Genomic DNA, 17,757 nt, shown 5'->3' with positions numbered 1-17,757 from the left:
ATAAGGGTTAAAAGTTGACCAGCAATTTCTCATTTTTACAACACCATTTTTTTTTAGGGACCACGTCTCATTTGAAGTCATTTTGAGGGGTCTATATGATAGAAAATGCCCAAGTGTGACACCATTCTAAAAACTGCACCCCTCAAGGTGCTCAAAACCACATTCAAGAAGTTTATTAACCCTTCAGGTGTTTAATAGGAATTTTTGGAATGTTTAAATAAAAATGAACATTTAACTTTTTTACACAAAAAATTTACTTCAGCTCCAATTTGTTTTATTTTACCAAGGGTAACAGGAGAAATTGGACCCAAAAAGTTGTTGTCCAATTTGTCCTGAGTACGCTGATACCCCATATGTGGCAGTAAACCACTGTTTGGGCGCATGGGAGAGCTCGGAAGGGAAGGAGCGCTATTTGACTTTTCAATGCAAACTTGACAGGAATTGAGATGGGACGCCATGTTGCGTTTGGAGAGCCACTGATGTGCCTAAACATTGAAACCCCCCACAAGTGACACCATTTTGGAAAGTAGACCCCCTAAGGAACTTATCTGGATGTGTGGTGAGCACTTTGACCCACCAAGTGCTTCACAGAAGTTTATAATGCAGAACCGTAAAAATAAAAAATCATATTTTTTCACAAAAATTATATTTTTGCCCCCAATTTTTTATTTTTCCAAGGGTAAGAGAAGAAATTGGACCTCAAAAGTTGTTGTCCAATTTGTCCTGAGTACGCTGATACCCCATATGTGGCAGTAAACCACTGTTTGGGCGCATGGGAGAGCTCGGAAGGGAAGGAGCGCAGTTTGACTTTTCAATGCAAAATTGACAGAAATTGAGATGGGACGCCATGTTGCGTTTGGAGAGCCACTGATGTGCCTAAACATTGAAACCCCCCACAAGTGACACCATTTTGGAAAGTAGACCCCCTAAGGAACTTATCTAGAGGTGTGGTGAGCACTTTGACCCACCAAGTGCTTCACAGAAGTTTATAATGCAGAACCGTAAAAATAAAAAATCATATTTTTTCACAAAAATTATATTTTTGCCCCCAATTTTTTATTTTTCCAAGGGTAAGAGAAGAAATTGGACCTCAAAAGTTGTTGTCCAATTTGTCCCGAGTACGCTGATACCCCATATGTGGCAGTAAACCACTGTTTGGGCGCATGGGAGAGCTCGGAAGGGAAGGAGCGCCGTTTGACTTTTCAATGCAAAATTGACAGGAATTGAGATGGGACGCCATGTTGCGTTTGGAGAGCCACTGATGTGCCTAAACATTGAAACCCCCCACAAGTGACACCATTTTGGAAAGTAGACCCCCTAAGGAACTTATCTAGAGGTGTGGTGAGCACTTTGACCCACCAAGTGCTTCACAGAAGTTTATAATGCAGAACCGTAAAAATAAAAAATCATATTTTTTCACAAAAATTATATTTTTGCCCCCAATTTTTTATTTTTCCAAGGGTAAGAGAAGAAATTGGACCTCAAAAGTTGTTGTCCAATTTGTCCCGAGTACGCTGATACCCCATATGTGGCAGTAAACCACTGTTTGGGCGCATGGGAGAGCTCGGAAGGGAAGGAGCGCCGTTTGACTTTTCAATGCAAAATTGACAGGAATTGAGATGGGACGCCATGTTGCGTTTGGAGAGCCACTGATGTGCCTAAACATTGAAACCCCCCACAAGTGACACCATTTTGGAAAGTAGACCCCCTAAGGAACTTATCTGGATGTGTGGTGAGCACTTTGACCCACCAAGGGCTTCACAGAAGTTTATAATGCAGAGCCATAAAAATAAAACAAAATTTTTTTCCCACAAAAATTATTTTTTAGCCCCCAGTTTTGTATTTTCCCTAGGGTAAGAGGAGAAATTGGACCACAAAAGTTGTTGTCCAATTTGTCCTGAGTACGCTGATACCCGATATGTGGGGGGGAACCACCGTTTGGGCGCATGGGAGGGCTCGGAAGGGAAGGAGCATCATTTGGAATGCAGACTTAGATGGATTGGTCTGCAGGCGTCACATTGCGTTTGCAGAGCCCCTAATGTACCTAAACAGTAGAAACCCCCCACAAGTGACCCCATATTGGAAACTAGACCCCTCAATGAACTTATCTAGATGTGTTGTGAGAACTTTGAACCCCCAAGTGTTTCACTACAGTTTATAACGCAGAGCCGTGAAAATAAAAAATCTTTTTGTTTTCCCACAAAAATTATTTTTTAGCCCCCAGTTTTGTATTTTCCCAAGGGTAACAGGAGAAATTGGTCCACAAAAGTTGTTGTCCAATTTGTCCTGAGTACGCTGATACCCGATATGTGGGGGGGAACCACCGTTTGGGCGCATGGGAGGGCTCGGAAGGGAAGGAGCATCATTTGGAATGCAGACTTAGATGGATTGGTCTGCAGGCGTCACATTGCGTTTGCAGAGCCCCTAATGTACCTAAACAGTAGAAACCCCCCACAAGTGACCCCATATTGGAAACTAGACCCCTCAATGAACTTATCTAGATGTGTTGTGAGAACTTTGAACCCCCAAGTGTTTCACTACAGTTTATAACGCAGAGCCGTGAAAATAAAAAATCTTTTTGTTTTCCCACAAAAATTATTTTTTAGCCCCCAGTTTTGTATTTTCCCAAGGGTAACAGGAGAAATTGGTCCACAAAAGTTGTTGTCCAATTTGTCCTGAGTACGCTGATACCCCATATGTTGGGGTAAACCCCTGTTTGGGCACACAGGAGAGCTCGGAAGGGAAGGAGCACTGTTTTACTTTTTCAACGCAGAATTGGCTGGAATTGAGATCGGACGCCATGTCGTGTTTGGAGAGCCCCTGATGTGCCGAAACAGTGGAAACCCCCCAATTATAACTGAAACCCTAATCTAAACACACCCCTAACCCTAATTCCAACGGTAACCCTAACCACACCTCTAACCCTGACACACCCCTAACCCTAATCCCAACCCTATTCCCAACTGTAAATGTAATCTAAACCCTAACCCTAACTTTAGCCCCAACCCTAACTGTAGCCCCAACCCTAACCCTAACCCTAATCCTAGCCCTAACCCTAGCCCTAACCCTAACCCTAGCCCTAACCCTAGCCCTAACCCTAGCCCTAACCCTAGCCCTAACCCTAGCCCTAGCCCTAACCCTAGCCCTAACCCTAGCCCTAACCCTAGCCCTAACCCTAGCCCTAACCCTAACCCTAGCCCTAACCCTAGCCCTAACCCTAGCCCTAACCCTAGCCCTAGCCCTAACCCTAGCCCTAACCCTAGCCCTAATGGGAAAATGGAAATAAATACATTTTTTTTTATTTTTCCCTAACTAAGGGGGTGATGAAGGGGGGTTTGATTTACTTTTATAGCGAGTTTTTTAGCGGATTTTTATGATTGGCAGCCGTCACACACTGAAAGACGCTTTTTATTGCAAAAAATATTTTTTGCAATACCACATTTTGAGAGCTATAATTTTTCCATATTTTGGTCCACAGAGTCATGTGAGGTCTTGTTTTTTGCGGGACGAGTTGACGTTTTTATTGAAAACATTTTTGGGCACGTGACATTTTTTTATCGCTTTTTATTCCGATTTTTGTGAGGAAGAATGACCAAAAGCCAGCTATTCATGAATTTCTATTGGGGGAGGCGTTTATACCGTTCCGCGTTTGGTAAAATTGATAAATCAGTTTTATTCTTCGGGTCAGTACGATTACAGCGATACCTCATTTATATCATTTTTTTATGGTTTGGTGCTTTTATACGATAAAAACTATTTTACAGAAAAAATAATTATTTTTGCATCGCTTTATTCTCAGGACTATAACTTTTTTATTTTTTTGCTGATGATGCTGTATGGCGGCTCTTTTTTTGCGGGACAATATGACGCTTTCAGCGGTACCATGATTATTTATATCTGTCCTTTTGATCGCGTGTTATTCCACTTTTTGTTCGGCGGTATGATAATAAAGCGTTGTTTTTTGCCTCGTTTTTTTTTTTTTTTTCTTACGGTGTTTACTGAAGGGGTTAACTAGTGGGCCAGTTTTATAGGTCGGGCCGTTACGGACGCGGCGATACTAAATATGTGTACTTTTATTGGTTTTTTTTTTTTATTTAGATGAAGAAATGTATTTATGGGAATAATATTTTTTTTTTTTTTTCATTATTTTGGAATATTTTTTTTTATTTTTTTTACACATTTGGAAATTTTTTTTTTTACTTTTTTACTTTGTCCCAGGGGGGGACATCACAGATCAGTGATCTGACAGTTTGCACAGCACTCTGTCAGATCACTGATCTGATAGGAGTGCAGGCTGCTTCACAGTGCCTGCTCTGAGCAGGCTCTGTGAAGCCACCTCCCTCCCTGCAGGACCCGGATCCGCGGCCATCTTGGATCCGGGGCTCGAGCAGGGAGGGAGGTGAGGAGACCCTCGCAGCAACGCGATCACATCGCGTTGCTGCGGGGGGCTCAGGGAAGCCCGCAGGGAGCCCCCTCCCTGCGCGGTGCTTCCCTGTACCGCCGGCACATCGCGATCATCTTTGATCGCGGTGTGCCAGGGGTTAATGTGCCGGGGGCGGTCCGTGACCGCTCCTGGCACATAGTGCCGGATGTCAGCTGCGATAAGCAGCTGACACCCGGCCGCGATCGGCCGCGCTCCCCTCGTGAGCGCGGCCGATCGGCTATGACGTACTATCCCGTCCAGGGTCAGATAAGCCCAGGGCACCTCGACGGGATAGTACGTCTAAGGTCACAGAGGGGTTAAAAAAAAAAAAAAAACATGCTATTCTATTTGATTGGACTAATCCTCATTGCCTTTAATGTCTCCGCCACCTCCCCCATACATCCTACATTATTCTTAGTTGTTTTCCTTCAGGTAGAATGAACCTACAAGGAAAGAAAGGGTTTATTTTAATTCCGATATTTTGGTCCCATTGACTTGCATTGGGATCGGGTATCGGTATCGGCGATATCCGATATTTTTTGAATATCGGCCGATCCAAACCGATACCGATACTTTCCGATATCGGAAGGTATCGCTCAACACTACTCACAATAGTGTTTTATGAAATCAGTAGATCATGTTATAAACAGTGATTGGTGGGATACCGCCATGGGTATCTACACAAGTCCAAATAATTGGTTCATTTTAGCCCTGGAATGATTAAAACTTCCAGTAATATAATTTAGAAGTATTACATATTAATTGCACTCAACACTTCTAGCACTAAAGCCGATTAAAGGAAATTGTTGGGCTCATACATACAAGTGCCTAATAATATGTCCTAGGAAAAAATTATATAATACTATGGTGGGAACTGCAGGCTCCAGTTTTATATATTAGACATGAGTTTAATAAACTTGGCACTGTTAAGGCGGATGTAACCATGTAAACCCGATCTCTGTGCGCTCTAATGGTGCAAGGATGTGAATAAACAGCATAGTACCTGGATGCACTCCACTGCCACACATATAAAGACCATGTATTGGAGTTCTATAGTTTGCAAACCCTGGTATCGGTCGGGCAAAATACAACTGGTCCAGAGACATGCTCCCATGGAAAATGTTCTGCAAGAAAAAAAGTAGATCTTTTAGGAAAAAAAGGAGTGAAACAGCCTTTTTCAGTTAGTAGGTGATGGATAATTTTTTGGCCCTCATTTGCACCTTAGGTAATAAAGAGGTTTATGAGATACTGATATATTATTAGCCCCAGCACTGTGGCAGGGTTGTAACTATAAACAGTGCAAGGGTAGTAGTTGCACAAAAGTTTCCCTGTTAAATAAAATTGAATTTTTTAATTAATTTTTATAATGTTATTTTTTGTAATAAATTAATAATAATATACGGTATAATATTAAATGTATATATAAAATAAAATATATAATATATAAATAATAAATACAACAAAAATAAAGAAAAATAATAAATTTTTATAATTGTAATAATTTAATACATTTTATTAATGATATAGTAAATTGAGGTTGAGGGGGCTAATACAGATTTTGCAGATTTGCACATGAAACGAGCTATTCCATATAAGGGCACCGTATAAAAATATACATTTTTATAGGGACCAGAAACTTCAATTTGCACCTCTCGATTTCCAAGCGGGAAGCCATCTGCCAAATTTGAAATATTGCCTTGATCGGTGGGAAAAATGGACCCTATGTATCGGTTATTTTGAAGCGTTCTATAGAAAATCTCCCTTTAAACGGGTTCTGTAGGCAAGCCTCAAAATGCAAACTGCTTAAATATATTAAATATAAATTTTTAGACCTGATGAGGCTGGCGTACTTAATTCAAGAATCCATATCATAATGGCTGTATAACCCTTATACATCTACATTTTTTGATGAGTCCAAATATATTTGGTCTCCACCCACCCAGTCTGAGTGACAGCGGCAGCTTGTACTGAGCAGTGTGAGATATCAGCAGGGAGGAGGGACCCTGAGGAGTTGTTAGTCGGATTACATGGGCAGAGATTTAGCAGAAGCAGTGAGGACAAGCACTGGATAGCTGATAAACATGTTAGGTGGGTGGTGATTCACCAGCAAGGAGGAGGAACACTGAAAAGCTATTAATTAGGCTAGGTGAGTGAAGATTTAGCAGCAGCAGAAAGGAGGGACACTGAGGAGCTGTCATTAGAGATTTAGCAGAAGCAGGGAGGAGGGACACTGGACAGCTGTCAAACATGCACAGTGGGCAAAGATTCAGCAGCAAGGAGGAGGAGCACTGAGAAGCTATCAATCATGTTGGGAGAGTGAAGATTTAGCAGCAGCAGGGAGGAGGATCACTGAGGATCAGTCACTCACGCTTTCAGAGATGATTATACAGCCATTCTGACACAGATTTTCACTATAAGTACACCAGCCTTTTCAGATTGAAGAGATCTATTTAATAATTATCTAAAAATCTATTCGCATTGTGAAATCTGGTGACAGATTCTCTTTAGATGTTGTACGACAATATTTTGGCTATCGGCTATAAGGCGCTACTTAGGAAAAACATTAGTAATGTGTGAGTCTTTCTTATAATAGTTCATTGGTCATAATAATCTGAGCCTAATTATTACTTCCTTTTATTTGAGTCATCAACATTAAAAACCAATGACTGCGGATGGCGGTCCTATACGCATACTGCCGATGAGCCCATTTCAATGACCACAGCCATGACACTGGAAACATCACATAGATGGGTTCACATACATTATGTGGGAAATGTTGCATTTTATTTTTACAGTATCATTAGCTCAAGTAAGAAACAGAAGGTACATACTCCTCCGGAGAGACCGAATATCCTTTCCAGATCCGGTGGCGTGAGGACGTCTCTGCCTATCACCGACGCTTTGAAGCCGGGAGCATATTTCTCTATCCAGTCGAACACTAATAAGGAAAACATAGAACATTACATTGACAAGATGTTTTTTTTTGTGTGTTTTTTTTTAGATTTCATTTGTGGACCGAGTCGTGCAGATTATGATATTGTGAAGCCAGCATGCGGCGGTCCAGAGCGCCCATCTCCTACAATGAAGTGTTATTCCTCCGCTATAAAATTACAGATATAGATCAAGTATATTGCTGTGCAGCGAGGGAGGGCCGGGAAACTTTCCCAGTCTCTTTCCTCTCACTGCCCTTAGAAAACATTTGTTCTTCTAATTATATTTCCACTTACAACAGAACTGTTCTCTTTAAGAATCGTTAGCTTCTTACGTTAACCATTTATCTCTCGGAATGTAGACGTTTAAATCTTATTTCTGGGTGTGGATTCAATCAAGTCCATCTTTTCGAAGAAGGAAAGGCTTCTCCTACCTCCGTCGGAGCTTCAGGTAGGAAGGATAAACATTTTTGGTCCATTTAGACTAGCCGATTTCACCGACTGGTTGGATACAAGTTGATTGGCGCTTATTTACTGGATCGTTTACACAGACTGAAGAAAACCCGATAGGAACCGTTACATTTTGTCTCATCAGTGTCTGTTGTCAGGTGCTGCCATATTCATTCTGCGGGTGGCGCCGGTGATGGAGGCAACGTACAGTCATTGAGGCTAGTGTGGCTAGGACTTGTGATGTTGTCCAGTCTGGAATTATGGCTGTATGTGGTGTCTAGCTAGAGTAATCATCCCCCTGTTTTGGCCAACAGGACAGTACCACACCTTATTCAAACTCCCAGCTTATTAATAAAAGTTGCAAGTTATAGTTAATACAAGCTTTGGTTCACTTCAGTTGTTCAGCTTATGATTAGCCTGTTTTGACCTTGTCCCGTTATTTGCTGATTCTTTTGTCTTATTATTTTGTCTCTCGCCTTCCAACCTGGTTTTGACTCGGTGACCTGACCATTCTTGCCAGCTTGTTCCATCGGCTCCGAGGTCTCAACCCAGGGGCCCTATGACCACATGCCTTTACAGGGGTTACACGGTGAAGACCAGGGCTCTCCTAGGACCTAATAGTTAGAGTAGCCAACCCAAAAGCCATTCCATAGAAATTCTATTTAAAATGGCAATGTTCTGCTGATAATGATTTTCACGACAACATTTAGCATTTTACTTGTTCGTTATGTGATCACTGGCATGTTAACACAGGCTGGAAATTGAAATCGAGTGGTTCTACAAACACTCATTTGTCGATTATCGTCTAAACGTGCCATTTGTGGATCATAAAATGACAGCCTTTTTAAAGAAAAACATGGCTGACCAGAGTAGCCTATGTCAATCAGACAACTACTTCCTGTCAATACATGAAAGCTTTCTCACTTTGATATGGTTGGAAATTTTGTCGCAGAACTATGACCCCCCACTCACTATTGATCCATTTACACAGTGAGCTTTGAGATGCCAGTTCTTGAAATTGATGTGGTTACCTATTTGGAATTATTTCTGGACTGGACAAAATCTGCCCAAGAAATGAAAATAGAATAAGATAATAAGAGACCAAGTGCATCATTGAGGCCCACGGTTGACTGCCTGGATCACTAGTGGTAGATAACCTCACCCTTGAGTTTTGATGTAGAAAACTAATGTTTCACCTGATTTCTCTAGTTTTTACTTCTAGGCAGCCATAGATTAGATACTTCCATTAGAATGAGCTACAATGGAAGGGAAAGTGAGGAGCATGCAGGGACTATGCAAAAAGTGAGAAGCATGCAGGGACTATGCAGAAAGTGAGGAGCATGCATGGACTATGCAGAAAGTGAGGAACATGCAGGGACTATGCAGAAAGTGAGGAGCATGCAGGGACTATGCAGAAAGTGAGGAGCATGCAGGGACTATGCAGAAAGTGAGGAGCATGCAGGGACTATGCAGAAAGTGAGGAGCATGTCTCTACAGCTTGGGTGACTCTATGACAAAATGAGAGCTTCATAGTTGCTAAGCCTGGTTATCCTTACCAGATCATCTGGCTCCATAAAGTAATAATAGCCACAGAATTTTCTTGGAACTTTTCACAATTAGCACAATTTTCATTTTTTTGCTTTTCCGATCCACCAAAAAGCCACTATTTTTATTAGTTCTGCCAGTCTGCGGGGATGGCGGACCTTGGATAATCTACGTCATGTTTTGTTATTAGTTTTAACGCTTAGCGTAGATGTAAGAGGGGTGCAGTTATTTATGGTCACAATTTGGTTAGCATCTTATAGGGCTTAGATCATAAACCGATTATGCGAATGCCCGCCTCTTAGATTAACATTAAATATTCATCTGACGATTAGAAATCCTTTAGTGCGGCATTTTGCATTTCTCAGTCCCGTGTGACCAAGTAACAGAAAATAAAATGTAAAGCTTATGAAAATCGGACGGAGTGCACTCATCCGTGCCTGCTTTTGTAACTATACAGGACCGGCATCAGATTTATGAGAGTCCTTAGGCGACAGAGTCAGAGTCTTGGCTCTCAATTTGTCCTCCTCTTTGCCTCCCAAAAGCTAGATCTTTTTTGTTTCATAGAGTAGCACAAGGCTTATTTTTTTCATTATGAGTTGTAGTTTTTATTATCCATACGACTTTCTGATCATTTTTTTTTACTCAATTGTTGGGGGATGCAAGGTCACCATAAATTAGCAATTCCACCTTTTCAATTTTTTTTTTGTCGCTTTGGCTAGGATAATTATTATTATATTTCATTAGTTTGGAGTTATGCACACGACAATAGCAAATGGGTTACTTTGAAAATATATCTCTTTATAGATTGCAATAAAAGTTGAATTCTTTGAACTTTTATATATTTTTTTTTAACTATTTTTTTTTGTTTTTTTACAGTGTTCGACTCTGCAGTGACATTCTAAAATGTCACTGCAAAGATGCAGAAAAAAATGACAGCAGTATTTAAGGGGTTTAACTGCTGTGATCAGAGCTAGGTCCGAATACAGCGCTTAGATTTGTCTTTTTTACTCCCCCTCCACGGTTCCAGCGCTGAATCTCCACCGCTTGTTACCGATGTTTGTAACTGTGTTCATAGCTGATGTTACATTGAGAACGCTGCAGCCAGTCAGTGAGCTCAGAGCTGCAGACAATTACATAAACACACAAATTGCTGTCCAAAGTCAGTGTAGGGTAACAAATATAAATCACAGATTGCCAAAAGGCAAATAATTCCTAACTCAAGACCGTAAAATGTAACTTTTAATTAATACTACTAAAGGAAATATTAAAGCTTGCACTGGTCGGTCTGACATAAGGGACACTAAAGTTCTGCAACTGGCGAGTCCCCGCTGTGCGCAGTGCGTGCACTGGGGGGATCCATAATTCTGCGGTCACATACCGTCACACTTTGGATTTGGACCGGACCACCCCTTTAACCAAGTCTAAACCACTATGTCCTCTGCCAGTATAAAATTACCGATTTCCAGGAGGTCTCACATCCACAACCATAAATTATATGCAAGTTACCGAAAATGAGGAAGCGGAGCGGGGACATTGCACAATGTGTAAGTGCCGGCTCGTGTATTCATGGCGAGAGTGTTAGGAACACAAACTAGAAATATTCTCCGCAGTAAAGAGATTAAAGAATTTATTTATAAACCGGGGATAATCCTCAAACCATGTTATTATCAGCGCTTTATATGGACTGCAGCATGTTTATTGGATTGTGCTGCAATTTATGGCTGTAATACGTGCGCCCTACTAGTGTGCGCTAGCTCGTATCTGGCAGCACAATGAAGAACCCGTGATTTAATGGTGCAGCCCTCATAACACTACATACTGTACACTGGCGGAAGATCCTATGAAAAGCTATAATTATGTTTATTTAATTCCCAGTGGAACAATCATTACAGAGGCAGCCATCTATAGCGGACACGAAAAATACATAGGCAGTCTATTGTTTCTAGTGGAATGTTGTGCAATACTTCAGATGTCCTGCGGGGGCACTGCAGGGAAATGAAACACTTCTTGCCCTCTATTTCCCAGCACTCTGTTATTAGCTTGTTTTAAGCTTCTTTTATTCATTCTGAGTTACTAGAGGGGAAGTGTTTCCTTTTTCTGGAACCTCTTCTCTTGGCCAGATTGGGGAGCAATTATAAAGATTATCCCGAGCTATGGAAGACCTGCATTAAAAGGAATCTGATAAACATGTTTTTGCTGTGTAATCTGAGAGTAGCATGATGTAGGAGCAGAGAAACCTGATTCCAGCGATGTATCATTTACTAGGCTGAGTTTTGTTATTTCAATAAAATCAGTGTTTTATCAGCAGGAGATTATCACTACAGGACTAGGTGTCTTGTGCCTCCTGGTCCAACCACACGACCACTAATGATTAGCTGCGTTCTGTGAAAACACAGAAATCAGCCAATCGTTGGTGTGGGTGGGGTTATACACAACTCAGCATTCCGAGCTCTGCTAAATCTGCAGCAAAGAATACTGTGATTGTATCACAACTGCTGCACCCAGCAAACTAAGTGATAAATCGCCAGAATCAGGGTCTCTGTCCTTACATCATGCTGCAGAGTAATCGTGAGATTACATAGCAAAAAACTGCTGATAGATTCCATTTAAATAAACAGCTCATTGATTTGAATGGGTAATACTTGTTAGAAGAACTCTTATCAGATTTTACCAGTAAGACCAGCATGGAGGACACTTTTGAATCAGGGCATGATCAACGGCCCTCTTTAAGAAATAAATAGGAATTGTCTAATAAGGGCAATACTGTAGAAGGGCAGTACTTTTGGTGGTGGTCTTGAGGGGTAAACATTGATGCCTCATGAGTCAGGAGTTCGCCATTTTCAGTTCCTTTTTCTGTGGACATATATGTTTGCGGCACACAATTCTGGGTAAATTCCAGGAAGTTCATCTATATGAAATACTCTAGTTTTGGGCTTATTTTTACACTTGTAATTCAGCATGTGGACGTTGCATAGCCATGAATTACACAAGTGATATGAGTGCAATGCTTTCTATCCCCTGCGGAGGCGCTGCAGGGCATTTGAACACTTGCTGCTAGGCTCTCTCACAGATCACAGCTGATCACTGGGTATCCGAGTAGTTGTATCCTATGTAATCAGGTTCTTTGTGGTGAGTCGCTCTGACAATCGAGTTTTTAATATAGCCCATAGTGCAAGTTAAAGGAGTTTGTCAGGTTAGTCGAGTTATCATCTATCCTTCGCATCACTTGTGACTTGTTGCTTAGGTTGGAGGACTGCTGGAACCTGCAGCAATTGGCAGAATTGGGCACTTTTATCTCTGATAGAATTGAATAGCCATGCACATGCTCCACCGGCGCTCCATTATATCCCTAAGGCGTTGTGCTTGGCTTTTCCAGCAGTCCCATAGTGGATGAATGGAGCAGCGGTTGGGCATCTGACCTGCCACGCAATTTTGTAACAGAGATGAAAATTCCCCATTCTGCCTATTGGTTTCCTGTCGCAACGGTCAAGACACCCACCGATCAGCAAATTACCGCATTTTTTGGACTATAAGACGCACTTTTTCCCAACCAATTTGGGATGAAAATGGAGGTGAGTCTTATAGCCCAAATGTAGCTTACTGGGCGAGGTCACAGGAGGCAGGAACGGGGTTGCCGCTGCGGGAAGAGTGGGGTGATGTTGCGGGCCCTGGCTGGAAGAACTGGGCAATGCAGTGCAGGAGCACAATCCCCGCTGACCACATTGACCTCGTGGTGGGCTTCAGGAAAATGGCGTCGGCACATGCACAGATTTAGATCGCAGCTCAACGATGAGCAAAGAGATATCAATCTGTGCATGCGCCAACTTCGGTGCCATTTTACCGAGGTCCGCCGGGAGATCAATGTGGGCATCAGGGACTCTTTCATTGCCTCGCACCACTGGAACACCTCATCCTCCCAGCCCAGGGCTCACAGTACCGCCCCACTCCTGCTGTCATATGACATAAATGTGACCCTGCTTCTGCCTGCTGTGACCCCGCCCCACCACCAAGCTACATTTGGACCATAAGACGCACCGGTGACCCCTGACATGCCTCATCGTGATGACAGGTTAAACATTTTGTTTCCTATTTTCCTCCTCTAAACTTAGGATGCGTCTTATAGTCTGAGAAATACGATAACACCAACGCCGCATATATGGTGCATAATGGACAACCCCTTTAAGTATGTAGTAAGCGTCCATAAAAAAAAAGCAATATGAAAAAACATCTAGAAGGAAATACGTGAACTAGTTATGTAATGGATGTTGGCTCACGGACTAAATCTGAAAGTCGTGACTTTATCAGTGTCTGCTCTTTCCTGATGTACTAAATACAATTTAGCTATTATAGTAGCTCATAATGTAAAACTCATGTTTGTGATATTCTCTGACCGCAGGATTGCATTACGTAAATAATGAATAGCTGCAAGGATGAGCGGCGTTTGTCAACCTCTGCGAATGGGACGTCTTCTGCTTTGTACATGATCAGATGTAAGGGGAAAAGACAATAAAATATAACAAAGAAAAAATAAAAACTTTTTTTGATATATATAACAAGTTTTATAACAAAATTAGGATCTGCCTGTAAGGCTACGTTCACATTAGCGTTACGCTAATGTGCGTCGCTGTTGCGTCGGCGACGCAGCGGCGACGCAGCGGCCACGCGCCCCTATGTTTAACATAGGGGACGCGTGCGTTTTTTTGTTAGCGTTTTTCGACATGTGCGTCGTTTTCTACGCTAGCGTCGGACGCACGAAAATGCAACAAGTTGCATTTTTCGTGCGGCCGATTTTCGTCAAAAAACGACGCACGCGTCGCAAAACGCAGCGTTTTTGCGCGCGTTTTTGGTGCGTCGCGCGTTGCGTCGCCGTTGCGTCGCCGACGCACCGGCGCGCAACGCTAATGTGAACGTAGCCTAAGCTCCAGCAATGGGGGTCTGGTCAATGCGGCCTCAGCATAATGCAATAGATGATGGAGGAATAGGGCCAGTAATGGGAAGGAACCACAAAAAAAACACATTGGCCTATTTTCCATCTCTCAACTATCTGTGCTTACACTTCGCATACTGGCTCCTAACAACTGAGTCTCAAATTACAAGAGCATGCAGACCATAGAGTCAAACCATCCATGTGACTGCTACGGAGCCATTGGCTTGGAGAGAGGGGGTCCTGCCCTGGTTGACCCTCTCTCACTTTGCCTTGATACTGGGTGGTAAGAACCTGTGCAGGACTTCCCTCTGCAGAACAATTGCACTTTTAGCAGGAGTTTGAAAAATTGGTCCAAGGAGCATGGAGAGGGAAACAAGCACAGGACGTTTCTCTTTTGGGCGACGATGGGGTTTTTTCTTCCATGTTTGCCAATATTTTCTCAACCTGTAAAAATTAATAAAAGTTTCCCTTTTATGCAAATTTGCATAAAACACATCTCTTTGCTTCCCCATCATCAAAACAGTCCCAGAGGAATTGGACTCTTAGGAAATCTGCGTTGAGGCAAAGTTTGATACTTTTGAGTAACCATGAGGGTCCCATAAATGTCACAAGGTATTAATGGTATTACTGAAGCTGATGAGACCCTCACACCCAGGGGCGGATTATAATGAGGTCAATCTGGGCGGTAGCCCAGGGCCCAGTGGTGTGGGGGGGCCCTGGGCTACCACTCAGATTGACCGCCGCCATCAGGGCATTACTGCCCTGACTGGCATATTGGCCTGGTGGGCAGAAGGGGCCCGCATCGGACCCCGTCTCATCTGCTCACCGGGCCCCTACCGGCGCTGCGGCAGATTAAAGCTATTTACGTGCGTGCCCACACCCACACGTCAATAGTTAACAGCCACCAGCCAATCGAAGGCTGGCAGCTGACGTCAGCCGCAGCGTGCACGTCGCCGGCGTCTGATGTCATTGTCAGTTACCGGCGAGTGCGCGCTTCAGCTGCGAGGAGGGAGCTTTGCCGAAGGAGTGTGGTCAGGTGAGAAGAACTCGTTTTTTTTATTGTTTTTTTTTTTATTGAGAGCGGCAATCCGGGGGATCCGGGCCAGAATGCTGGAAACTGGGGGTAGAGATGCTGGACACTGGGGGCAGAGATGCTGGACACACTAGGGGCAGAGATGCTGGACACACTAGGGGCAGAGATGCTGGACACTGGGGGCAGAGATGCTTGACACACTGGGGGCAGAGATGCTGGACACACTGGGGCAGAGGTGCTGGACACACTGGGGGCAGAGATGCTGGACACACTAGGGGCAGAGATGCTGGACACTGGGGGCAGAGATGCTTGACACACTGGGGGCAGAGATGCTGGACACACTGGGGCAGAGATGCTGGACACACTGGGGCAGAGGTGCTGGACACACTAGGGGCAGGATGCTGGACACATTGGGGGCAGAGATGCTGGACACACTGGGGCAGAGGTGCTGGACACACTAGGGGCAGGATGCTGGACACATTGGGGGCAGAGATGCTGGACACACTAGGGGCAGAGATGCTGGACACACTGGGGCAGAGGTGCTGGACACACTAGGGGCAGGATGCTGGACACATTGGGGGCAGAGATGCTGGACACATTGGGGGCAGACATGCTGGACACATTGGGGGCAGAGATGCTGGACACATTGGGGGCAGAGATGCTGGACACACTGGGGGCAGAGATGCTGGACACACTGGGGGCAGAGATGCTGGACACTGGGGGCAAAGATGCTGGACATTAGGAGCAGAGATGCTGGACACACTGGAGGCAGGACATGAGACAGATGGGGCAGGATTGGAGACATGGGCAGAATGTAGATACGGGGCATGATTGGAGACACGGGGCAGAATGAAAGACATGGGGCAGGATTGGAGACAGATCATGCAGGATCATGGGGCAAGATGGATATGATGGAGACCAATGGGGCAGGATTGGGAGATCATATGGGGCAGGATGGATACTCATGAGGGCAGGATGCGAGAACATATGGCTAGAGCCAGGAATGAGATACACGGCGCCAGGATGGGGGATATTATTATTACCATAGGGGCTAATTAAGGGATATTATTACTGCAGTGATGTATTTATTTTATTTTTTAAGTATACCGTTTTAAATTGGGGGCGGTCCTGTTACTGTGCAGAGTGACACTATGTCGCCTTTTTTTCTTCATGTGGTGTAATGTAGAAATTGGGAAAAATTAAGTAATGTGTTCTGCAAGCGGAGCTCGAGATAACTGTGTTATTTCCTGCAGAGATGAGTCCTGGCTGGATGAAGTGATGGTGGTCTGTGCTGGATGAAAGATGAAGGACTTCACCGAGAGACGTCACTGGTGAGTCAGTGTTACCTATACACTGACACTATACACTGTATACTATATACAGAGCTCCTGTGTATAATACCACCAGTGATCTCTGTATTACCTCTACACAGACACTGCATACTAAGTACAGATCTCCTGTGAATACTGGCACTGATGGTGATAGTATTGTTTTTTTTTTATTACTGATCAGTATTGTAGTATTCAGTCACTATGTAGTGGTAATAAGTGGTTTGGACATGGTGTTATGGTATTTGTTCCTTGCATGTGCTATTTGGTCACTTTGTGGGGGTAATATGTGGTCAGGTCATGGTGCGGTGGTATTTGTTCCTTGTATGTAATATTATTTAATCACTGTGGCGGTAATATGTGATCTGGTCATGGTGTTGTATTTGTTCCTTGTATGTGATATTATAGGTCATTTTAAAAATTGAAAAATAAATAAAAATATACCTAAATTGTATTGCATATTTTAACAAATATTTAATAGGTTACAATAGAGTAGCGCCAGGCAAAAAGTGTCTACTGTGTTATGGTGGCGGCTTGAAAAATCTTTTTGGCCAAAACAAAAGCTGCCGGCTGTATGTGTGATCTGGAGATGGGAACTGTTAATGTGTGATAGGTGAGAAGTGGAGTTTCACTCAGCAACTATTTTTCTGGAATAATCTGGTTCAGGTATATGATGACCCCATCGCATGACCCCGTCACATGACCGGGGGGCCCACAGAGTCTGAACAGCCCGGGGCCCTGGCTACCCTTAGGGTATGTGTCCACTTTCAGGATGGCCGGCGGTATCGTCGGAGCGGCTTAGCAGCTCTGCGGTAAGCCCCGCCCCCTTTCTGGGACGCGATGATGCCGGATGTGTTCATAGCACACATCCGGGATCATCGCTCCCCACCATAGCGCCCTGTGCTAAATCTTGCGGCGACGCAGCGGCGACGCAAGATATACGGACATGCTGCGATCTGAAAAGACGCGCAGCATGTCCGGAGTCGCAGGGCCGCCGCGTGCGTGTTACCACGCATAGTGGAGACGGGATTTCATTCAATCCCTTCCACTATGCTGTAACATCTGGACGCTGCGTGTTTGACGCTGCGTCCCTATGCAGCGTCAAACACGCAGCGTTTACT

General features: G+C 43.7%; 1 protein-coding gene across 1 annotated transcript in view; it reads right to left on the bottom strand.

Moving 5' to 3' along the window:
- The window catches only part of PYROXD2 (pyridine nucleotide-disulphide oxidoreductase domain 2), a 118,112-nt gene that overhangs the window by 29,520 nt on the left and 70,835 nt on the right, over positions 1–17,757 (bottom strand). The window contains exons 14-15 of the mRNA XM_069754005.1: positions 7,255–7,361; positions 5,427–5,547 (exon numbers count right to left, since the gene is read on the bottom strand). Of these exons, the coding sequence (XP_069610106.1) occupies positions 5,427–5,547; positions 7,255–7,361 (228 nt within the window). The remainder of the gene's footprint in view (positions 1–5,426; positions 5,548–7,254; positions 7,362–17,757) is intronic.

The sequence above is a fragment of the Ranitomeya imitator genome, chromosome 2 (assembly GCF_032444005.1).
Source record: "Ranitomeya imitator isolate aRanImi1 chromosome 2, aRanImi1.pri, whole genome shotgun sequence".
Classification (NCBI taxonomy): domain Eukaryota; kingdom Metazoa; phylum Chordata; class Amphibia; order Anura; family Dendrobatidae; genus Ranitomeya; species Ranitomeya imitator.
The sequence above is the reverse complement of the archived record's forward strand: the minus strand, read 5'-3'. Positions and strand labels throughout refer to the sequence as shown.